Below are 24,033 nucleotides of genomic sequence, written 5' to 3'. Positions count from 1 at the left end.
ATTTCATCAGGAGCTCTATTTGCCTGTCAGTGGCATCCTTGAGCGATGAACCATCTGCCACTAATACTACGGATCTAGCCGCCAGTCTGGAGACTGGAGGATCCACCTTGGGACACTGATCCCAACCCTTAACTACGTCAGGGGGGAAAGGGTAATGTCATTAAGGCGCTTAGTAAAGCGCTTGTCCGTAAATGCTCCGTGCTTCTGGACAGCATCCCTGAAGTTAGAGTGATCGAAAAAAGCACTCCGGGTACGTTTGGGAAACCTAAACTGGTGTTTCTCCTACTGTGAAGCCGACTCCTCTATAGGTGGAGTTGGGGGAGAAGGACTAGCACCTGGTAGATGGACGTTATAAGGTCATTTACTATGGCGTCCCCTTCAGGTGTATCCAGAATGAGAGCAACGTCAGGATCAGAGCCCTGAGCTGCGACCTCCGCTTCATCCTCCAGAGAGTCCTCATGCTGAGACCCCGAACCGCGTGATGAAGTCGGGGAAGGTTCCCAGCAAGCCCGCTTAGCCTGTCTGAGGCTGCGGTCCGTGTCGGATCTGGGTGCCACCCCAGGAGCCCTTTGCTGTACCGACCGAGAGGGGCCTGGGGGCGATGAACTCACAGTGCCCTAGCCCTGTGTTACCGGTCTGGGCTGCCAAGCTTCTAGTATCTTAGCCGACCATCTGTCCATAGACTGAGCCATGGAATGTGAGGCGACAGAGAGTTTCTCAGTCAAAAATGTAAACTCTGTCCCTTCCATCTGTGCAGTGGAAACCGGCGGTACCACCTGAGCCGAGGGTCCCACCAGTGCCGGAGGCTCCGGCTGAGTGAGTGCCACAGGGGCCGAGCATTGTCACAATGAGGGTAGGTGGAACCTGCAGGTAACATAGCCGCACAAGAGGTACAGGTTGCAAAATAAGCCTGTGCCTTGGCACCCTTGCTTTCTGCGGACGACATGCTGTTGTCTCCTCTTAGAGATATAGCCAAAAGCAAATAATGCTGCCGAATAGAGAAAAAGTATACAAAATTATATATATATATTTATATATATATATATATATATATATATATATATATATATATATATATATATACATACACACTTCTGTACCCAAGGGGGGCCAGCACCTGACAACTGGTGTGGCTTACCAACCGCCCCAAGCGGTGGTGCGTCCACCAGATTCCCTGCCTGGGACTCCCAGAGCTGCAGAGCTCATTCTGAAATCCTCCACCGGCAGAAGAGCCGTGGGAGTGCCTAATAAAGTGCGGGCATCTGGTGCCCCACAGTGCTCAGTGAGGGGGGAGGAGGATACCAAAGCATGCTCCAGCCCTCACTGCCGACGTCCAGTCGGCCGTCCCGCCCCCACCCCTGACTGGCAGGCCCGGGGGCGGGAGTACATGGTACTAGGCCGCAAAAGCCGGAGACTAAACTTAAAAACGCGGCCGGCCAACAGGCGCGGTCGGCGCGGTAGTCCCGGCTCACAAACCCCACAGCAGCCGCTGCGGCGTCTGTAACACCGACGCTGCCTGCACCGTCCCTAATGGGACACAGAGTACCTCATGGATGCAGGGCCCTGTCCCTGATGATATCCAGCCTCCTGTCCGTCAGATTCCCCCAGGGGCTGCGGAGGGAGCCCGGTCCCAGTGAACGGCGACCGGTTAGGATCCCACTACTCCCAGAACTGCGGAGCTCGTTCTGAAATCCCCCACCGGCAGCAGTGATTATAACAATGGCTGCCAGCGTTCTGAGGGGAGGATGGAGCCGTGGGCGTGCCTAATAAAGTGCGGGAAACTAGTGCCCCACAGTGCTCAGTGAGGGGGGAGGAGGATACCAAAGTATGCTCCAGCCCTCACTGCCGACGTCCAGTCGGCCGTCCCGCCCTTACCCCTGACTGGCAGGCCCGGGGGCGGGAGTATATGGTACTAGGCCGTAAAAGCCAGGGACTAAAGTTAAAAACGCGGCCGGCAAACAAGCGCGGTCGGCGCGGTAGTCCCGGTCTCACAAACCACACAGGAGCCGCTGCGGCGTCTGCAACACAGGCGCTGCATGCCCCGTCCCTCAGGGGACACAGAGTACCTTTTGGATGCAGGGCCTGTCCCTGATGATATCCAGGCTCCTGTCCGTCAGATTCCCCCAGGGGCTGCGGATGGAGCTCGGTCCCAGTGAATGGTGACCGGTTAGGATCCCACTTCTCCCAGAGCCTCTAAGGGATGGGGAAGGAAAACGGCATGTGGGCTCCAGCCTCTGTACCCGCAATGGATACCTCAACCTTAACAGCACCGCCGACTTAGTGGGGTGAGAAGGGAGCATGCCGGGGGCCCCGTGGGGGTCCTCTTTTCTTCCATCCGATATAATCAGCAGCTGCTGCTGACTAAAATGTGGAGCTTGTTTGCATGTGTGCCTCCTTCAACACAAAGCTAAAAACTGATGGGCCCATGATGCACGGGAGGGTGTATAGGCAGAGGGGAGGGGTTACACTTTTTAAAGTGTAATACTTTGTGTGGCCTCCGGAGGCAGTAGCTATACACCCAATTGTCTGGGTCTCCCAATGGAGCGACAAAGAAAAAGGGTTTTAGAGTGGCCTAATTTTCCTATCAGAAAATGGTCTACCCCTGAGTGAATAACAGGTTTTAAGTGTCTCTTGGGTTAGAAATGTTGACCTATCAAAGTACTGTTTATTGAAAGAAGCTAGAGGTTTGGTTCACTGGCAGCAGTCGAATAGAACTTCTACTGGTTCGAATTTGGCCTGAGCCTGATTCAAATCACTAATAGGCAGTTTGAGTCTCCTCCGCCCACATACAGCCAGCCATAAGCAGAACACCTCCGGGGGAGGGTGGGCAGGATTTTTCAATTTTTTTTTCTTACACACTACATCTAATCACACTGTTGTTACCCCCACTAAGAGCCGTTCAAACACTGTAGGCAGCTCACACTGGGCTGGGTTCAGCACCAAGCGTACCTGAGCACAACGATGCTCGTGCGAATGAAGTGCGTACGTAAAGCATCTGGATTTGTGTCGGAATATATTATGTTAATGGTTCTTTCCCTTTACACCCCAACCCTTCTTTGCCTTCCTATTTACTATTATCCTACATCTTTCCTTTTTATTCTCTTTTTTTTTACTGAGGTGATTTCTTTTTTGAGGTTTCCTCTCTTTTGTTGAAGGTGTATAGTGGTGCTTGTAAACAAAATTGTATGCTTTGTGATAACCATTTGTCAAACTGATTTTTGAGTTGTGTATGGCCACTGATATAACTGCGCAATTTAACAATGTTGATTTGCATTATTGTACAATAACGTGTTGTTACCTTCAATAAAAATAAATTGAACGTAAAATATCATGGTGTTGGATATTATACTTGACCTTCTGGAATTCATGCTTTGATGGTTTAGAGCTGGTTTGGTAACATGAGGGGGGATTATTAATCAGGTGGTTTTAATGTTCTTCTGGTCAGAATATACAGAGGGAAATAAGAGAAGGCAGGTATTTTACTGGAGCGTAACTTTAGCAGTTTCGTATGGGACAAATCTACCTTGGTCTTTAAATTTATGCATAAACATAGACAATATGGCAGATACAAAATACCTGATCAATGAGTTCACTTGTGCTGAGTATAGGAATCTGAATTATTAGCTTTATTACGCTACAAAAAATACAAGAGACAGTGTTACAAAAACTTGTTTTTCAATAATAGAAAAATCTAACTCATTTCAGTTTTGAACTGGTATATCATTAGAGAATAGTTAAATATGGAGCATATTGCTGTGGAGTACCTTATGAAGCTGAAATAATATATAGTTCACTACTTCGGGTGTGTTCACACTGCATCTTTTACCCCAAACAGAAAACACTGCAAAAAACATGCCCAAAAGAATGAACATTCATTTCTATGTAAAAGCCACTTGCTGTTCACATTACATGTACATGCTTTTGAGCCTCTTTTAAACACTCCAGGCTTTGAAAGATGCCAAACCTTTTTGCTGGCATTTTACACTTGGACGACAATCAATAAATTACAATGCGAGTCAATGGGGGAAAAAAAAATAATTCACAGAAGGTGCCCAAATGTGTTTTTATGTATTTTTTTGGACCCAAAAGCAGTATTTGAAAAACTGTTCTTTACAAGGCATAAAAACATGCAGTGTGGACACACCTTTATAAGTAAACATGCTTACAGCTTGTAAAAGATCAGCTTGTTAAATGTTTATTTTCATTGGTTTCTTAAGATTTTTACACCACACACTTATACAGGACTTATAAAGGTAAACAATGTTGAGGAAACATTAATAAATTAATAATTCCACCCCATCTTTGATTCCATTAAGAAATCATTGAATCTAGAACAGATTTGGTTGTCTGAAGCTGCATTTTCATATCCAAGGTTCCCAACCTCTCCATACTCTGCCAAGGATATTGGGGTCAGTAGCCTGATCAATAAGACATTTTACTTGCTTCTCCTCAGAAAGTTCATCAGCAGGTTCTTGTGCTCGTATATTATATGTCTTATCTCCTTGTGTAACATCACAGAATTTTTTATACGCCTTAGACTTTGCGTGTCCCAGACGCAGTTCTTCACTGAAATAGATAATGTAAACATTTATTTCCTATAATAGCAAATCTATGTTTTTGAGTCATAGTAGACATTATTACTCTCATGCCTAATTGCTCATTAAAATATTTTAACCCCTTCACGACCGGACGATTTTTCGCTTTCCGTTTTTTTTTTCGCCATTCTTTTTCTGAAAGACATAACTTTTTTTATTTTTCAGTCAATATGGTCATGTGAGGGCTCATTTTTTGCAGAACGAGCTGTACTTTTAAATGAAACCATCAGTTTTACCATATAGTGTACTGGAAAACAGCAAAAAAATTCCAAATGCAGAAAAATTGCAAAAAAAGTGCGATAGCACTATGGTTTTTGAGATATTTTATTCACTGTGTTCACTATATGGTAAAACTGATGTGTGGGTGTGATGCCTCAGGTCAGTGCGAGTTCGTAGACACCAAACATGTATAGGTTTACTTTTATATAAGGGGTAAAAAAAAAAAATCGGAAGTTTGTCCGAAAAAAGTGGCGCACGTTTTACGCCATATTCCGTGACCCATAGCGTTCTCATTTTTCAGGATCTATGGCTCAGTGACGGCTTATTTTTTGCGTCTCGAGCTGACGTTTTTAACGGTACCATTTTTGCGCAGATGCTACATTTTGATCGCCTCTTATTGCATTTTGTGCAAAAGTTGTGGCGACAAACAAACGTCGTTTTGGCGTTTGGAATTTTTTTGCCGCTACGCCGTATACTGACCAGATTAATTGATTTTATATTTTGATAGATCGGGCGTTTCTGAACGCGGTGATACCAAAAGTGTGTATATTTTTTATTTTTTTAACCCTTTAATTTTCAATGGGGCGAATGGGGGGGTGATTTGAACTTTTAGGTTTTTTTGTTGTTTTTTTAATTTTTTTAAAACTTTTTTTAACTTTTTTTTTATTTCACTAGTCCCCCTAGGGGGCTATTGCGATCAGCATTCCGATCGCTCTGCAGTATCTGCTGATCACAGCTACAAGGCTGTAAACAGCAGATACGCTCTCTTTCTCTTTAGTTGTGCCGCTGGCACAGCGAAAGTACAAGCAAGTCAGGTGTAGTACAGGAGTCATCACATGACCCTGTGCTACCATGACAACTATCGGAAGTCACGTGATCGCGTCACGTGACTTCCGGTATTGGGCGGTAAGTAAAACTTTACCGCGATCGCGCTTATAATGGCGCTGTCACGTATTGACAGCGCCATTTAAGGGGTTAATCGGCACGATTCTGCTCGTGCCTAGCAGGCACACATCTCAGCTGTGAAAATCAGCTGAGATGTGCGCCGATCGCGGCATGCTGCCGCCGGCAGACCGTGGGCAGTAACATTATGTCATTTAGGACGTAATTTTACTGCCCGCGGTCGTTAAGGGGTTAAGTATAAATTCCTAAAAAAGCAATTACATATGATACTGCATCATACAGGAAAGAAATATATGTACAAAATTAGATGAGTAAAAAATACAGTTCTTAGAGCATTAATATTAGATTTTTAATGCACATAATTTTATACAGATTTTTTTTTCATGCACTAACATGTAGTCTTGTTAATATAAATTATTTCTTAAGCCACAATTAAGCAAAGTGTTTAAGTCAGAAATGAGTCTTAAAAAAAATATTTGGGGATATGTCCAAGACACTGATGAGTGAGGACACGTGTGAGAAGAGTTCCCGTCAATTGCTACTCTTGAATAGCTTTCTCGGCACTATACCAGCCAGCTTACCTCACCAGATGGTTCCTCACAAGCCTAAAGTCCATGCAGTTGCAAGTAGCCCCACACCCGCCAACAGCACTCAATGCATTCTTGTTTTAGCATGCCTGCAGTGGCTCCTACCCTTCTCTCTGCTCACACACTGGGGGATGGAGAGACGAGGAAGTAGGTGGTCTAGACCTTACATCTACAACCTTGATAGTGCTTATATCAGGGAGAAGACCCAACAGGTTGCACTGGATTTGGTGAATATGGGGCCTGCTTCACAGGGCAGAGGCCCAACAGACTTTTCTACAGCAGGTCCTCCTGAACATAGGTTAAATGCAGCACCAACCCTATCACATCCCAACTGGCCTCCAGACTGAAAAAATACACCTCAAAATAAAGTCAAGTAGAGTGAAGCTCTTGCCAGAAAGACATTTTAGACGGTTGGACCTCATCCCTTACTCATTCAGATGAGGACGAGATAAATATTTCTTCATTGAGGAGGGTCTCAACCGACCAAGAAAATGCACTGGATAAATAATTTAGTTCACAAAAATGTTTATTTAAGATTAAAAATAGATTAAAATATCATACAAATACATATACAAATATGGTTTTAGAATGGAGAGAGTATACAGGTGAAAAGATTTCCCTGGGTTAGTCCATTAAAATTAATTACATTGTTGGCATGAAACACGGAGTATAAATGAAAGAATTTAATCCTTATAAATAACTCATTCTGAATGCGGTCGCAGGACGGGATGTGTCGTCAAACGCCGCACTTTTGATTTCATTAGCGCCATTTCAAGATAAATAGGAGACATGTACACATTACGTTTCCCTTGAGAAAGATGGCGAAACGCACATTGCGAGCATCCCTGGGGTCCCTGGTATGTACTAAAATCTTTCGGCCATTGTTAGTGATGTTCAGTAATTACTAATTACCGAATTATTCTGGGTTATTTCATATGCTGTGTATTCTATTACTGCATGTTTCCCAAGTGTATCCTTATATAGTAATTCCATATTAAAAATTAGCATTTAACACTTTATTGATACTAATATATATATATATATATATATATATATATACAGTACAGACCAAAAGTTTGAACACATCTTCTCATTCAAAGAGTTTTCTTTATTTTCATGACTCTGAAAATTGTAGATTTACATTGAAGGCATCAAAACGATGAATTAACACACGTGGAATGAAATACTTAACAGAAAAGTGTGAGACAACTGAAAATATGTCATATTCTAGGTTGTTATTCTAGTAGCCACCTTTTGCTTTGATTACTGCTTTGCACACTCTTGGCATTCCCTTGATGAGCTTCAAGAGGTAGTCAGCGGAAATGGTCTTCCAACAGTCTTGAAGGAGTTCCCAGAGATGCTTAGCACTTGTTGGCCCTTTTGCCTTCACTTTGTGGTCCAGCTCACCCCAAACCATCTTGATTGGGTTTAGGTCTGGTGACTGTAGAGGCCAGGTCATCTGGCGTAGCACCCCATCACTCTCCTTCTTAATCAAATATCCCTTACACAGCCTGGAGGTGTGTTTGGGGTCATTGTCCTGTTGAAAAATAAATGATGGTCCAACTAAACGCAAACCGGATGGAATAGCATGCCGCTGCAAGATGCTGTGGTAGCCATACTGGTTCAGTATGCCTTCAATTTTGAATAAATCCCCAACAGTGTCACCAGCAAAGCACCCCCACACCATTACACCTCCTCTATGCTTCACGGTGGGAACCAGGCATGTAGAGTCCATCCGTTCACCTTTTCTGCGTCGCACAAAGACACGGTGGTTGGATCCGAAGATCTCAAATTTGGACTCATCAGACCAAAGCACAGATTTCCACTGGTCTAATGTCCATTCCTTGTGTTCTTTAGCCCAAACAAGTCTCTTCTGCTTGTTGTCTGTCCTTAGCAGTGGTTTCCTAGCAGCTATTTTACCATGAAGGCCTGCTGCACAAAGTCTCCTCTTAACAGTTGTTCTAGAGATGTGTCTGCTGCTAGACCTCTGTGTGGCATTGACCTGGTCTCTAATCTGAGCTGCTGTTAAGCTGCGATTTTTGAGGCTGGTAACTCAGATAAACTTATCCTCAGCAGCAAGCAGAGGTGACTCTTGGTCTTCCTTTCCTGAGGCGGTCCCCTTGTGAGCCAGTTTCTTTGTAGCGTTTGATGGTTTTTGCCACTGCACTTGGGGACATTTTCAAAGTTTTCCCAATTTTTCAGACTGACTGACCTTCATTACTTAAAGTAATGATGGCCACTCGTTTTTCTTGGCTGCTTTTTTCTTGCCATAATACAAATTCTAACAGTCTATTCAGTAGGACTATCAGCTGTTTATCCACCAGACTTCTGCGCAACACAACTTATGGTCCCAACCCCATTTATAAGGCAAGAAATCCCACTTATTAAACCTGACAGGGCACACCAGTGAAGTGAAAATCATTTCTGGTGACTACCTCATGAAGCTCATCAAGAGAATGCCAAGAGTGTGCAAAGCAGTAATCAAAGCAAAAGGTGGCTACTTTGAAGAACCTAGAATAGAAGACATATTTTCAGCTGTTTCACACTTTTTTGTTAAGTATTTCATTCCACATGTGTTAATTCATAGTTTTGATGCCTTCAATGTGAATCTACAATTTTCAGAGTCATGAAAATAAAGAAAACTCTTTGAATGAGATGTGTCCAAACTTTTAGTCTCTACTGTTTATAATCGTTTTAAACAACAGTATAAACTTCATATGGGGTTGTATCTGGTATTACAATATCTAATTACAGCATTAAATAACTACCGTATTTTTCGGACCATAAGACGCACTTTTTTTTCCCCCAACATTTGGGGGAAAGCTGGGGTGCGTCTTATGGTCTGACTATAGGGCTGCGGCCGGGAATGAGGGTGCTGCGGTGGAGCGGGTCATCGGGGGCACGAGCAGGCTGTAGCAGCCTGCTGTGACCACGTGGGCCCGCTCATTACATATGCACGCCCATCCTCCCGCCCATTTCTCAGCGCAGAAGCCGGCGCTGATAGGTGGCCGGGAGGACGAGCGGGGACGCGCGCATAGTAAAGAGCCGGTCCGCATGATCACCCCTGGCAATTACAGCCTGGAGTGATCATGTGCGGCTGTATTCACTGCTCCCAGTGCGTCATCATCAGCACGGGGTGCAGTGTACTCACCCGTCCCTGTGTGTGGAGCCGTCCCCCTGCAGCACGCGATGTCTTCCTGTCTGTGCCGGTCAGCTGATCTGTGCTGATCAGCTGATCGGCACAGACAGGAAGACATCGCAATGCTGCAGGGGAACGGCTCCACACACACAGGTCAGTGGCGTAGAGAGTAAGGTGATCGGTGCTGCAGGGAGTGAAGAAAATGTAAGTATAAACGTTTATTTTTTTTCTCTGTGCTATAGGATACGGGCCATATACCAGAATGGTATATGAGTACGATGGGGGCATATAGCAGGATGGGAGTATATGAGCAGGATGGATGGGGGGTATATGAACAGGATGGGGGTATATGAACAGGATGGGGGTATATGAACAGGATGGGAGTATATGAGCAGGATCGATGGGGGAATATGAGCAGGATGGATGGGGAGTATATGAACAGGATGGGGTATATGAACAAGATGGGAGTATATGAGCAGGATGGATGGGGGAATATGAGCAGGATGGATTGGGGGTATATCAATAGGATGGGGGTATATGAACAGGATGGGGTATATGAACAGGATGGGAGTATGTGAGCATATACAAGGCAGGAGGATCATTACCAGGATGGGGCACCTTTAGTAGAGAATTTGGGGACATTACCCCCATAACAGTGTCAGCAGCAGATCCTCGCCCCATAACAGTGTGTCATGACCACATTTTTTTGCTTAAAGTTTTATTTTCCTATTTTCCTCCTCTAAAACCAGGGTGCGTCCTATAGTCCGGTGCGTCTTATAGTCCGAAAAATACGGTACCTATTTATTTATGTATTTATTAAATATTTGTTAGTAATTAGATATAATCCCTCAGATGAATGAATTTGATGTTACACCTGTTATTTAAAAGGATTAAATTCTTACATTTATACTCCGTGTTTCATGCCAACAATGTAATTAATTTTAATAGGACTAACCCAGGAAAATCGTTTCACCTGTATACTCGCTCTATTCTAAAACCATAGTTGTATGATATTTTAATCTATTTTTAATCTTAAATAAACATTTTCATGAACTAAATTATTTATCCAGTGCATTTTCTTGGTCGGTTGAGAATGATTACATGTACCGGATTTTATTATTATGTTTTGTGGGATATTATTAATTGAGGAGGGTATTGAAGTCCCTTTATCAGAGGACTTTAAGGCCCAAATTTCTGAAGTGAAGGAGAATTGGAAAAGTGAGATTGCATGTGTGAGACACATAATATTACAAGGTCCCATGTGGCCAAACTTCAAAAGGGGATTTTATTCAAGAAGGGGTCAGCAGGGTCACCACTAGGAAATTCAAGGCCCCAAACTGGCAACATTTTGGGGCCCCCTTGAGACTCCGCCCAGGCTTCACCCCAGCTCGCCTCCACCTCTCAAATCTTCCAAAGTCTCACCGCTACGCTTGGAAAAAAAAGTGTGTATAATATACAGTCATAGCCAAAAGTGTTAGCACCCTTGAAGTTGTTCCAGAAAATGAAATATTTCCCTCAGAAAATGAATAATACACCCCCTACACTGCCCCCTCTCCATAATCTCTCCCACACTGCCCCATGTATAATATTCCCCCACACTCAGTGTTCCCTTGTAGAATATCCCCCTACACACATATTGCCCCTATGTATACTATCCCACCACACAAGCTCTCTCTCTCTGTATATATATATCTTCCCACACACACTGCCGTTTGTATTTCACCCCACTACCATTCTGTATACTATCCCCCCACACTGCCCCTCTGTATAATATCCTCCTGTCCCCATCCTTTGTCCCATTCCTACCATACATGTCCTCCTGCTGGTATATATGTCCCCATCCTGGGCCTCTCCTGGTATATATGTCCCCATCATAGTTTATTTGTCTCCATCCTGATATATATGTCCCAATCCTGGACCTCTCCTGCTATATATGTTCCCATCATGGTTTATTGGTCTCTATCCTGGTATATATATCCCATCCTGGGCCCCTACTGGTATGTATATCCCCTTCCTGGGCACATTCTGGTATGTATGTCCCCATCCAGGTTTCTGTCCCCTTCTTGGTATACATGTCATCCTCCTGGTATATATATATCCCATCCTGGGACCCTCTTGGTATACATATCCCCCTTCTGGGCACATTCTGGTATATATGTCCACATCCTGTTTTTTGTGCCCTTCCTGGTATATACGTTATGTACTCCTGGCATATATGTCGCCCTTCCTGGGCTCCTTGTATATATAGCCCCCTCCTAGTTTGTGTCCCCTTCCTGGTATATATGTCTTCCTTCATGTATATATATATATATACATACATGTCTCCTTTCTGGGCCTCTACTCGTATATTTGTCTACTGCAAAAGGGGAAAAAAAACATTTTACTCCCACATCGCGCGGCGTCCTCTCTGAGATGCGAGGCATTTCAGCTGGATGTGCGCCCTCTGACACACATCCAGCTGAAGCAAGGCAGGGACTGAGGTCTGAGAAGTTTGTGTTTGGGTTCCATACACAGAAGCTAGGTGTCTGGTACAGACCCTGAACTTTACAATTCGGGTTCGCCCATCACTATATATAAACTTTATTAAGCATTAAAAACTGTCTAAGCAGTAAAATTGGTTTTATTTTAGGTTCTTCCTTTATATTTCCAATTCCCTTAGAATCCACTCCTGAATTTGACTCAAAAACTGCATCAGAAGCTGCAGTGAATACAGAAGATGAAATAATTTTTCTCATTTTCATGTATTTTTGGCTACTTTTTGTTCAGACAAAATTTAAAATGGATGCATCCTATCAATACTTACCAAGTGATTGCTGCAGGATTTGCACCAGCTAACTTTCGTTTTGCACAATTGATTTTTTGTGCAGGATACCAGTCCTCAGAAGTAGTATTTATGTCTTTTACCCAGTCTCCTCCCTTTTTCAATTGTTTTGCCTCTAAATTCTAAAGAGCAAATATATTAATTAGTACATAACTGACAAGGTTACATTTACATTTTATACTAATATTTTTAGAAATTATATAATGGAAACTAAGTCATACCAGACATAAAAATATGGCAGCAGAGAATTTTTTTAGAAATACACGCCATTGTCCTGGAAAGCTTAGGCGGTTCTGTTATCTATGCTTCTGGGTGCAAAGAAAATGATGAGATGTGGTATTCTCAATGTAATTCTCGATACTAAAAATCTGACTTAACCCCATCCTGACTGGTCTAGGTGAAAGAATTTAAACAAATTTACAGAACAGAAAATATGGTTGCATACAAATCAGCTAAATTCTCTGATTGGCTACACAAGTGGTCTCCTTGGATTGCTTTCTGTGAGTGGCCCCAATATTCGGCTTGGCTGACTTCTAGTAACCTTCCAATAAGTGGTGTTGATGGTTGGTTCCCTTTAAGTAGAGAAACTATCAGGTTTTTGCCGTATAAACTAAAGGCATTGCCATAATGGAGCTAAGATGCCGATTAGAATGATACCTTTAGCTTATAAATCCACGTCTTGATTGCAGAAAAATCTATGTGCAAACATCCAAAAATTATGTATTTCGTGCAGTGCCTTGAGCATTGGGGTGGGACTTTGTGGGTTGATGCTTTTGTATGGCTTCCTCCCCTGGCTGCCTGCCTCCCTTCTATTTAAATTTCTCCCCTCTGCCGCTGCGAATAGAGCTATGCCCGTGGCATGTGCAGTACTATTTTCAAGTTTTTCTCCAACTCTTCAATAAAATGGCGCCGGAATAAGCACGTTCACTACAATCTCCGGTGCCATTCCAATGAGGACACTGTGGAGTCGATTAAGAGCGGCAGCGCATGCGCTGAGAAAAATAAAAATCTGCGCATGCGCCGATTTTATGGGTGTATGTAAAGGTGTATTCCCATTTCCAAAATCTTATCCCAATATGTACTAAGAATAACAATAATAATTTTAGCAAATACAATACCTCCAATTAGAAATGTAGGATAGTTCTTCTGATATAGCCATGTCTCTAAACTAAAGCTCAGGTATCCATGGTTATGTCCACTTATATAGTACAGTTAGTTAATTGCTTGGATCAGAACCATGGATACCTAAGCTGCAATGCCCTGCACATGAGGTAAGAGACATGGCTATATCAGGAGAACTATACTACATTTCTAATTGGAAGTATGTGCTAATATTATCATTATTGTTACGCCTAGTACATATTGTGATAGGATCTTGGAGGTGAGAATACCCCTTTAAGTACACCCACAAAATGAAACCTGTTTGCTTCTAGGATCACAGACAATGGTTGCATGATGCTGTAGAAATATCTTCTACATATGCTTTCCCCATTATACATATATTATTGTCCATATTATTTCCTAAATGTATCGGTATGTACGCATCCATATAGGAAATATGATTTAGTTTGCTGACTAATTAAAATTAAATATTTCTCAGATGATTATTTCAGGGTTAGTGAACAAATTTAATTTCACGGTAATCAAAGTCACACTGGTAGAAAGAAAATCAACATCTAGTATTACCTTCCAGTCCAGTGAAGGCTCCTTTACAAACACATCCATTGTACTAATGAGGAGGTCGGGATCCGCCCGATAGGCTCGTAAAGCATGTACCATCACAGAGTCAAATAAACCAGTTTCTTTCAGGGGCAACATCAGATTTATTATCTGACGTGTCAGGCGGAAAGGCATCAGTTCAGGCACAGGTAAAAACTTAAAGAAAGAAGTACAAGAATTGAAGAAATTTATATTTCACCACCAGCAAATGCAAAGTCCTGGGGGTGCAGCTCTGAATAACAAGACAAATAATATATAGCTTTAGTAATTTTACAAAAATAATATGTTTATAACACATATTGTGGTAACAATATGTGAATTACAAAATATTATCAATAAGTTATTCATAAGTTTTCTAGGAAAGACACTTTACAGAAGAAGACGACATTCTATTTGCTGCATTTTTTTTCCAAACGTATTAAGACTCACATCAGACAAGCAGTAATATTACTGACTAGATGTAGCAAACCCATTTCATTTATATACACACACACACACACACACACACACACACACACACACACACACACACACACACATTGAATGAAAAGTAATGCTTCCACCTTCGGAACTCCTCAACAGATGGCGGCAATGGTATGTTGGCAGGTACTGGACTGTTCAGTAGACTCTCTTCTACAGCTCCAGTTGGCGGGGAACCTTAGCAATTAACGGCTATGTTCTTACAGTGTAAAAAATGCAATTTAGGAAATGTGCAATCATTGAATTCTTGACAGCAGAAAGTGTCACCCAAAAGGAAATTTATCAGAGAATGTAAGCTGTTTATGGTGCTTGTGTTGATGTGAGCACTGTGCATCATTGGTTAGTAAGTTTAAAGCTGGTGAGGCAGGAACATCTAACTTGCATGACAAAGAAAAAGTTGGTTGTCCTGTGAAATCAACCACACAGTTAAGGCCACGTCTCACTAAGCAACATCGCTGCTGAGGCACGATTTTTGTGACGCAACAGCGATCTTGATAGCGATGTTGCTGTGTGTGACATCCAGCAACAACCTGGCCCCTGCTGTGAGGTCGCCGGTTGTTGCTGAATGTCCTGGACCATTTTTTAGTTGTTGCTCTCCCACTGTGATGCACACATCGCTGTGTGTGACAGCGAGAGAGCAACAACTGAATGTGCAGGGAGCTGGCTTCTGCGGACGCTGGTAACCAAAGTAAACATCGGGTAACCAAGAAGCCTTTTCCTTTGTTACCCGATATTTACCTTTGTTACCAGCGTCCGCCGCTCTCACGTTGTCAGTGCCGGCTCCCTGCACACGTAGCCGGAGTACACATCGGGTAATTAACCCGATGTGTACTCTGGCTAGGAGTGCAGGTAGCCAGCGCTAAGCGGTGTGCTCTCACGCTGCCAGTGCCAGCTCCCTGCACATGTAGCTGTGTAGCTGGACTACACATCGGGTAATTAACCCGATGTGTACTCTGGCTAGGAGTGCAGGGAACAGGGAGCTGGCACTATCAGCGTGAGAGCGGCGGACGCTAGTAACTAAGGTAAATATCGGGTAACCAAGAGAAGTGCTTTTCTTGGTTACCCGATATTTACCTTAGTTACCAAGCGCAGCATCGCTTCCACATGTCGCTGCTGGCTGGGGGCTGGTCACTGGTCGCTGGTGAGATCTGCCTGTTTGACAGCTCACCAGCGACCATGTAGCGACGCACCAGCGATCCCTGCCAGGTCAGGTCGCTGGTGCGTCGCTTAGTGTGACGGTACCTTTAAACATGCAAAACGTTGAGAGACAGATTCAGGATGATCGTCCTATCACTCAGAGAAATTGCAAGCATAACTGGCATTTGCGGAAACAGAGTGTAGACTTCTTCCGTAACGGCTTCATAAAACTTGCTCATCGTTGGCAGAAGTGTATCCAATTGTCTGGTGATTATGTAGGAAAGGGAATATTGGTAATTAATGAGCACATTAAGGATTATTTCTGCGGTTTGATTTATTAAAATATTCCAATCGAAAGCCAAGTCACGAAGGTGGAGGTATTATACACATTATATATATATATGTATACATATAGATATATATATATTTGTATATATAGATATATATATATATATATATATATATATATATATAGAGAGAGAGATACACACACATATACATACATACAGGGAGATATATAGATATAAATTTTATATGTATCTATATACAGTATATCTACATATATGCACATTATATATTTGCTCAATAATACAAATTTTCCCTCATGCCGTGCCAGTTTTCTGGAATGCACTACCTCAGACAAACTGATAAATAACCTTGTCCCTACATTTTTAAGAGCGCTTTAAAGACACTACAGACAGGCCTATCATCACTAATATAACTCTTCCCTGTTCCCCAGTTGCACTCCATAGCACTTGGCAACTCTACTTGGACAGATACTGGCTGATGACAACTCATGCAGATTTATATGAAAACCACTATTTATTCTAATTATGGCAGGACCATACACGATAAGCAATTTGTACTTATTGTTGTTCCCCCTAATTTTATACAGATTGTAAGCTTGTGAGCAGGGCCTCCTGTGACTGTTGACCTATATGTTATTCAGTCATTTCTTTATTGTCTGTACAAGTCCTCTACCAATTCTAAAGTCCTACAGAATATGCTGCTGCTATCCCTGTTAAAAAGCCAGACTTCCTTCATGGAAAAAAAGAATAATTTCATAACTTTTATCCCCATTATGTGTACTATTCAATTGAAAAACAATGTGAAATCCTTTCTGGTGGGAAAAAAAAAAATAATGAACTAAAATAATGTAGGTGCATAAATATGCAAACTCAAAGTATGGCCTTCTGCACGTGGTGTTTTTTTTTCATTTTTTTCTAGCGTTTTTCCTTGCTTTTTTTAATCAATAAAAGCAAGGAAAAAGCATCCCAACAAAGTCTATTAGAATAGTGACTTCTTGTGCACATGCTGCTTCTTTTTTCTTGCAGATTTTGTTGCTGAAAAAAGAAGCAGCATGTCAATTGTTTCTGCATTTATTTTATTCTATAATTCCGTGAAAGGGCTTTATCACTACAGGGGACTATAGTGCAGTGCTGCGCCTCACACACTATGTATGCAGCATGGTGTGGGGGGCTCTCCGTAGCTCGGTAACCTGGGGTCGTCATGGTGATGACACAGGGTTACTATGACAGCGATTGGGTCCCTGTGATTGCATTCCAGGGACCCGATTGTCAGGGAGACTTAAGCAATCCCTCTACCTGCCTTCTGAATACTGCGATCACACTGATTGCAGCACTCAGGGGGTTTAGCTGCAAAGAGCGGTGCAGGCACCGCTCCGAGAAGAGAGAACCGGGTCTCGACTGTAACATCAACTGTGGAGGTACAGCACCTGAACCCCCCCACAGTCACCATGATTATAAAACGCACGAAAAGAAGCACTGAAAAATGTATGTGAAAAAACATGTAAAATGCAATAAAAAATGGCTGTTTTTTCACATGCTTTTTTCCTGTTAATCTGCACATAAAAGCGCATGTTTTATCTGTGCATAAATACGCAATGTGGGCACACAGCCTTATACTTTATTGACATGTCTTTGCATGTGAGACAGCATTCAGTCTTTTTTATGTAACGTAGTCAGTGTACAGCTTGTAAAACATTTGGTGTGCACTCTAAATAACTGAACCCACAGCAATTAATGTCTAAACTGCTGGCAACAAAAGTGAGTACACCCCATAAGTGAAAATGGCCAAATTGTGCCCAATTAGTCATTTTCCCTCCTTGGTGTCATGTGACTTATTAGTGTTACAAGGTCTCAGGTGTGAATGGGGAGCAGGTGTGTTAAATTTGGTGTTATCGCTCACACACTCATACTGATCACTGGAAATTCAGCATGACACCTCATGGTTAAGAATTCTCTAAGGATCTGAAAAAAATAATTGTTGTTCTACATAAAGATGGCATACGCTATAAGAGGATTGCCAACACCCTGAAACTGAGCTGCAGTAGAGGGGCCAAGACCATACAGCAGTTTAACAAAACAAGTTCAGAACAGGCCTCACCACGCTCGACCAAAGAGTGCACGTACTCCGTGTCATATATCCAGAGGTTGTCTTTTCAAAACAGATGTACAAGTGCTGCTAGCATTGCTGCAGAGGTTAAAAGGGTGGGGGGTCAGCCTATCAGTGCTCAAACCATACGTCGCACACTGCATCAGATTGGTCTGCATGGCTGTGATCCCAGAAGGAAACCTTTTCTAAAGATGATGCACAATAAAGCCCAGAAACAGATTTCTGAAGACAAGAAGACCAAGAACATGGATTACTGGAACCATGTCCAGGTCCTGTGGTCTAATGAGAAAAAGATAAACTTATTTGGTTTAGATGGTGTCATGTGTGGGTGGTGGCAACCAGGTGAGGAGTACAAAGACAAGTGTGTCCTGCCTACAGTCAATCATGGTAGTGGGAGTGTCATGGTTTCGGGCTGCATGAGTGCTACCACTTGTAGGGAGCTACAGCTCATTGAGTGAACCATAAATACCAACATGTACTGTGACATACTGAAGCAGAGCAGGATCCCCTCGCTTCAGAAACTGGTTCACAGAGCAGTATTCCAGTATGATAATGACCCCAAACACAACTCCAAGACCAACTTGCCAAAGAAAATGAGGGTAAAGGAGCTGGACTTGCCCAGTAGGTCTCCAGACCTAAACCCTATTGAGCATCTGTGGGGCCTCCTCAAATGGAATGTGGAACAGCGCAAGGTCTCTAACATCCACCAGCTCTCTAATGTCATTATGGAGGAATGGAAAAGGATTCCAGTGGCTACTGTGAATCTCTAGTGAACTCCATGCCCAAGAGAGTTAAGGCAGTGCTTGAAAAAAAAAATGGTGGCCACACAAAATGTTGACATTTTGGGCACAATTTAGCCATTTTAATTTAGGGGTGTACTCACATTTGTTGCCAGCGGTTTAGACATTAATGGCTGTGCTGCGTTATTTAGAGGGCACACCAAATTTACACTATATTTACGCTATACAAGGTGAACGTTGACTACTTTACATTGTATCAAAATGTCATATCTCCAGTGTTGTTCCATGAAAAGATATAAGGAAGTACTTACAAAAAATGTGAGGGGTATACTGACTTATGTGATTTACTATTCTTTTCTGCAGACTATAATATATATAATATACATATATATATATATATATACATACATATATATACATACATATATATACATACATATATATACATACATATATACATATATACATATATATACACATATATACACATATATATACATATATATATATACACATATATATATACACACATATATATACACATATATATACACATATATATACACATGTATATACATATATATACACATGTATATACATATATATACACATATATATACACATATATATATACACACACATATATATATATATATATATATATATATATATATATATATATACACATACATATATATATATATATATATATATATATATATATATATACACATACATACATATATATATATATATATATATATATATACATACATACATACATACATACCTATACATACACACACACACACACAGACCATATTTTTCGGATTATAAGACACACTTTTCCTCCCAAAAATTGAAGAGGAAAATGAGGGGTGCGTCTTAAAATCCGAATGTAGCCTACAGGGGGTGATGAAGAGGGGTCACAGGAGGCAGGAGCTCCGTACAGCGGCCGGCGGAGCATCAGTGTGTGGCGGCCGGCGGAACTGCTGTGTGCGGCGGCCGGCGGAGCTGCTGTGTATATAGGGTATCTTCTGTCTGGGTTTCATTTTGAATCTTGTATTTCAGAGCTCTACACATAATCCCCGCTGTAAGAACTCATTGTAGATCGTAGGATAAATATGAGCTGAGCCTTACTGCAATCTTTGGGTGGCAGAATAAACTTTTACTCTGTTCACCGTACGCTATAAGCAATAAGGCAGATTTATTCTTCGAGCTGCTGTGATTACGATAACCAATTTATATAATTTTTTATGCTTGGCTACTATCACAATAAATAACGCTTTTTTATATTAAAAAAACTTTTTTGCATCACCCTATTTTGAGAGCTATAATATTTCTAGTTTTCGGCTGAAAATGTCAAGTGAGGGCTTGTTTTTTGTGGGATGAGTTGGCATGATTCAAGAAAGAGGAAAAATCCAGAATCTCATGGAGAATGAGTGATTAAAAAATTGAAAACTTTATTATGTCCATTAAAAATTTCCAGAAGAAACAACACACGAGAGGCACATAAGAGCAGGACAGGGGACTTTTCCTACGCCTTTCAACCTATGAAATCCATGAATAAGACCTCATAGGTTGAAACGCATAGCAAAAGTCCCCTGTCCTGCTCCTATGTCTCTCTCGTGTGTTGTTTCTTCTGCAAATTTTTAATGGACACAATAAAGTTTTCAATTTTTTAATCTCTTCATTCTCCATGAGACGCTGGATTTTTCCGCTTTCTTAAATTTTGCTGGTTCCCGCTTGGGTCAGGGCGTTTTCTGTGCATCGGCGGTGGATTCAGGAGTGAAGAAGAGTGAGCTGGAACATATGTATATATATTTTTCCTGCAGTTGACATGATTGGTACCATTTTCGGGCACATTTTTTTTTTTTTTAAAAAAAAAAATAAAAATTAAAATTAACAGCAATTTTGATCATTTTTTTTGGGGAGCGACCATCTCATGGGGTAAAAATGAAAAGACAACTTTATTGTTCGAGTGAGTACAATTACAGTGATACCCCATTTATAGATTTTTTTTATGTTTTGCCAATTTTACACAATAAAAACAATTTTGTAGAGAGCATATTGTTTTTGCATTGCTGTATTCTGATAGCTGAAGCTTTTATTATATTTCCACTGATGGGGCTTGTATGGCAGCCAGCTTGTTTTTTTTACAGGACAAGAGGACGTTATTAGCGATATAATTTTAATTTACATTAGTCTTTTTTATTGCGTTTTATTCCACTTTATTTTGGCGGTATGATGAAAAAGCATAGTTTTTTTGCCACGTTTTTAATTTATTTTTTTTATGGTGTTCAATGTAAGGAATAAATAGTGTGACAAGTTTACAGATCATGCCAATCTGGACAAAACGAAACCAAATATATGTACTTTATTAGTTTGCTTTTCTCATTTTTCATCATTTCGCCTATGGCTAGATCTAACATGCCACCATCCCAGGTGGTCATTGTTTGTCCACAGGGGGCCATGACAACCATCAGCTCCCTGTGATTTTATCATGGCAGTGTCGATGGAGGGGAAAAAAGAGAGCCCCTCCCTCCTACAGCCTTACAAATGCCGCGCTTGATATCGTTTGGAAGGTGCGCGCTGGACCTAGCTATTACTGCAGGAGCTCGTCTGTCAGCTAAGTCGAGCTCCGGCAGCGATTGTGCAGGGAAATGTTGATATTTCAGCACCTCCCGAACGATCATGCTGTGATAGGTCATTAAGTCATATGCAGGGACCGCATCTCTTCCTGTTCCGGTCAGCTGTCAGTGACTGTTGTTGGCACGGAGCTGTCACTGTGTGCTTCCACACAGTGACAGTTTAAATCCATGATGAACATAGAATATCATGATGTGGGAACTGACACCTGCTCATAATTTTCTATGTCAGTCATTTGTCGTTAAGCAGTTAATCTACATACGTAATTGCCAGTTATGTCTGTAACCTTATTCCAGCATGCACCGCGGCACTGTCAGTTGCGCAGGCGCAGTTCGAACTGCACGAACTGCGCATGCCCAAGTAGTGGTGACATTACCGCTCTTCCCACACACACAATGCATGTATACACTAAACACAGACACACACATGCCTATACACACACACACACACACACACACACTGCTGGATACTCACCTGTCCCTAGTGTGATGCCCCAGGAGCGCTGATCCTGTTCGGGGACGCCACAGTGCTCCTTCAGCAGGACAACAGGTAGGTTCGGTTTTACTATCTTAGTCGTGACGCAACTCTCGGTTTTGCGGTCAGGGGTGGACGACCGCCACTGCAGTTTAACGAGCGTCTGGGGCTGGTGGTATTTGCAGTCTGATGGTAGAGCCTCCCGAGAGTGAGGCTGGCCTCAGGTGCTCGGGTGTGTGCGTGGGGAACAACAGGTCGCAGAAGAACTCAAGCACAGTCCGAAAAGTCTTTTAACTTGTTTATTCACTTTTTGGGTGTTCTGTGAGGTAACCCGGGCGATGCTGAGATAACCAGGTGAAACCAGGAACTCCTTCTGGCCGAATTAAGGGTAACTGTCAACTCGCCTTCCTAGCACTCTTTTTGTTTCGGATAACCCCTTACTTGCAGTATCGTGAAATTCATCCAGAAAAGTCGCTACTGCCTTTCCTCCTCTTTCTGGCCTGTTTGCCAACAGCGTGAACCTTGGTGAGATGGCTTCTGGCACTGTCTCCTTATGGGTCCCCTTGTTACTGCTGAGGCTCGGACTCTGTGTGTTTGGTGAGGTACCGCAAGTACCCTCACCGGCAGGTTTAGTAGCTAGTTACACTTGAGGCTACTCTAGGGACCCGTTTCCCTGTGCGTGCCTGGATACCAGCAGTCCCCGTACTCTGCCACCTCTCTGCAGGTGTCTTTCTGGCTGACTCATAGGTACCTGTTCTCCCCTGCCAAAAGCTACTACACTTGCAGGGTCTGCCTAGCTTCTTTGCACTCCACTAGCAGACTGGCTCGCTCCACTTCCTTTTTCTGACTGCCTATGCAAAACTAGTTCCCAGCCTCTCCACTCCACCCCTTGACAAGAATTGTAAGCCAGCCCCCTTTTGGGGACGGCCCAAGGGTCCCATCTAATGGTGTTGGAGACCTGGTTGCTATGTGTCTGTGTGTACACACCCCATTTTGGCCTTAGAATTTACCTGGAAGCACTGCCCCAGCAATGGGTGCAGTACTTATGGTGCCTGGCCAGGTCAGGGGCGCCACACTAGCAATACGGTCCCCGACACGGAACTCCCCAGCGCTGCTCCTGCTTCCAGCTCTTTGGTGCAGTGAATATTCAGGGAGTATAATGAGCAGCGGTCAGGAGGGAGAGGCAGCAGAGCCGAAGACAGTATCGCTGGATACAGGTAAATATAGAACATATTTTTATTTAAAAGACCCGTGTTTTCTCCAGGGGGAGGGGGAAAAAAGAGAGAGAGAGAATACACACACACACACACACACACACACACCGTACAGCCATATACACAGAGCGTACAGCCATATACACACACGTACACACAGCGTACAGCCATATACACAGACGTCACGTACACACAGCATACAGCCACACACACACACACAGACGACACGTATACACAGCGTACAGCCACACACGTACACAGACGACACATACACACAGCGTACAGCCACACAAACACACACGTACACAGACATATACAGCGTACAGCCACACAGACAGACACGAACACAGCGTACAGCCATACACACACATGTACACAGGCGACACGCACAGAGTACAGCCACACACACACAGACGACACGTATACACAGCGTAAAGCCACTCACATGCACAAACACACACAGCGTACAGCCACACAGACACACGTACACACAGTGTACAGCCATATACACACACATGTACACAGTCAACACGTACACACAGCGTACAGCCACACACACACACACACGTACAGACGACATGTATACACAGCGTACAGCCACACACATACATTCGACACGTATACAAAGCGTACAGACAGACAGACCCACACACGCACGTACAGATGACACATACACACAGCGTACAGCCACACAGACACACACTTACAGACACGTACACACAGCGTACAGCCATATACACACACGTACACAGACACGCACACAGAGTACAGCCATATACACACACACACACACGTACACAGATGACACATACACACAGCGTACAGCCATATACACACACGTACAGACACGTGCACACAGCACACAGACACACATGTACACAGACGACACGTACACACAGCGTACAGCCATATACACACAGATGACAAGTATACACAGCATA

At 42.8% G+C, this 24,033-nt stretch overlaps 1 protein-coding gene across 1 annotated transcript in view; it reads right to left on the bottom strand.

The window, feature by feature from the left end:
* Positions 1-3,612: 3,612 nt before the first annotated feature.
* The window catches only part of PRKDC (protein kinase, DNA-activated, catalytic subunit), a 527,347-nt gene continuing 506,926 nt past the window's right edge, over positions 3,613-24,033 (bottom strand). Inside the window, exons 84-86 of the mRNA XM_075353287.1 lie at positions 13,951-14,139; positions 12,247-12,386; positions 3,613-4,566 (exon numbers count right to left, since the gene is read on the bottom strand). Of these exons, the coding sequence (XP_075209402.1) occupies positions 4,362-4,566; positions 12,247-12,386; positions 13,951-14,139 (534 nt within the window). The 3' untranslated portion in view covers positions 3,613-4,361. The remainder of the gene's footprint in view (positions 4,567-12,246; positions 12,387-13,950; positions 14,140-24,033) is intronic.

Source organism: Anomaloglossus baeobatrachus, chromosome 6, assembly GCF_048569485.1.
Source record: "Anomaloglossus baeobatrachus isolate aAnoBae1 chromosome 6, aAnoBae1.hap1, whole genome shotgun sequence".
NCBI classification, from domain to species: domain Eukaryota; kingdom Metazoa; phylum Chordata; class Amphibia; order Anura; family Aromobatidae; genus Anomaloglossus; species Anomaloglossus baeobatrachus.
The sequence above is the reverse complement of the archived record's forward strand: the minus strand, read 5'-3'. Positions and strand labels throughout refer to the sequence as shown.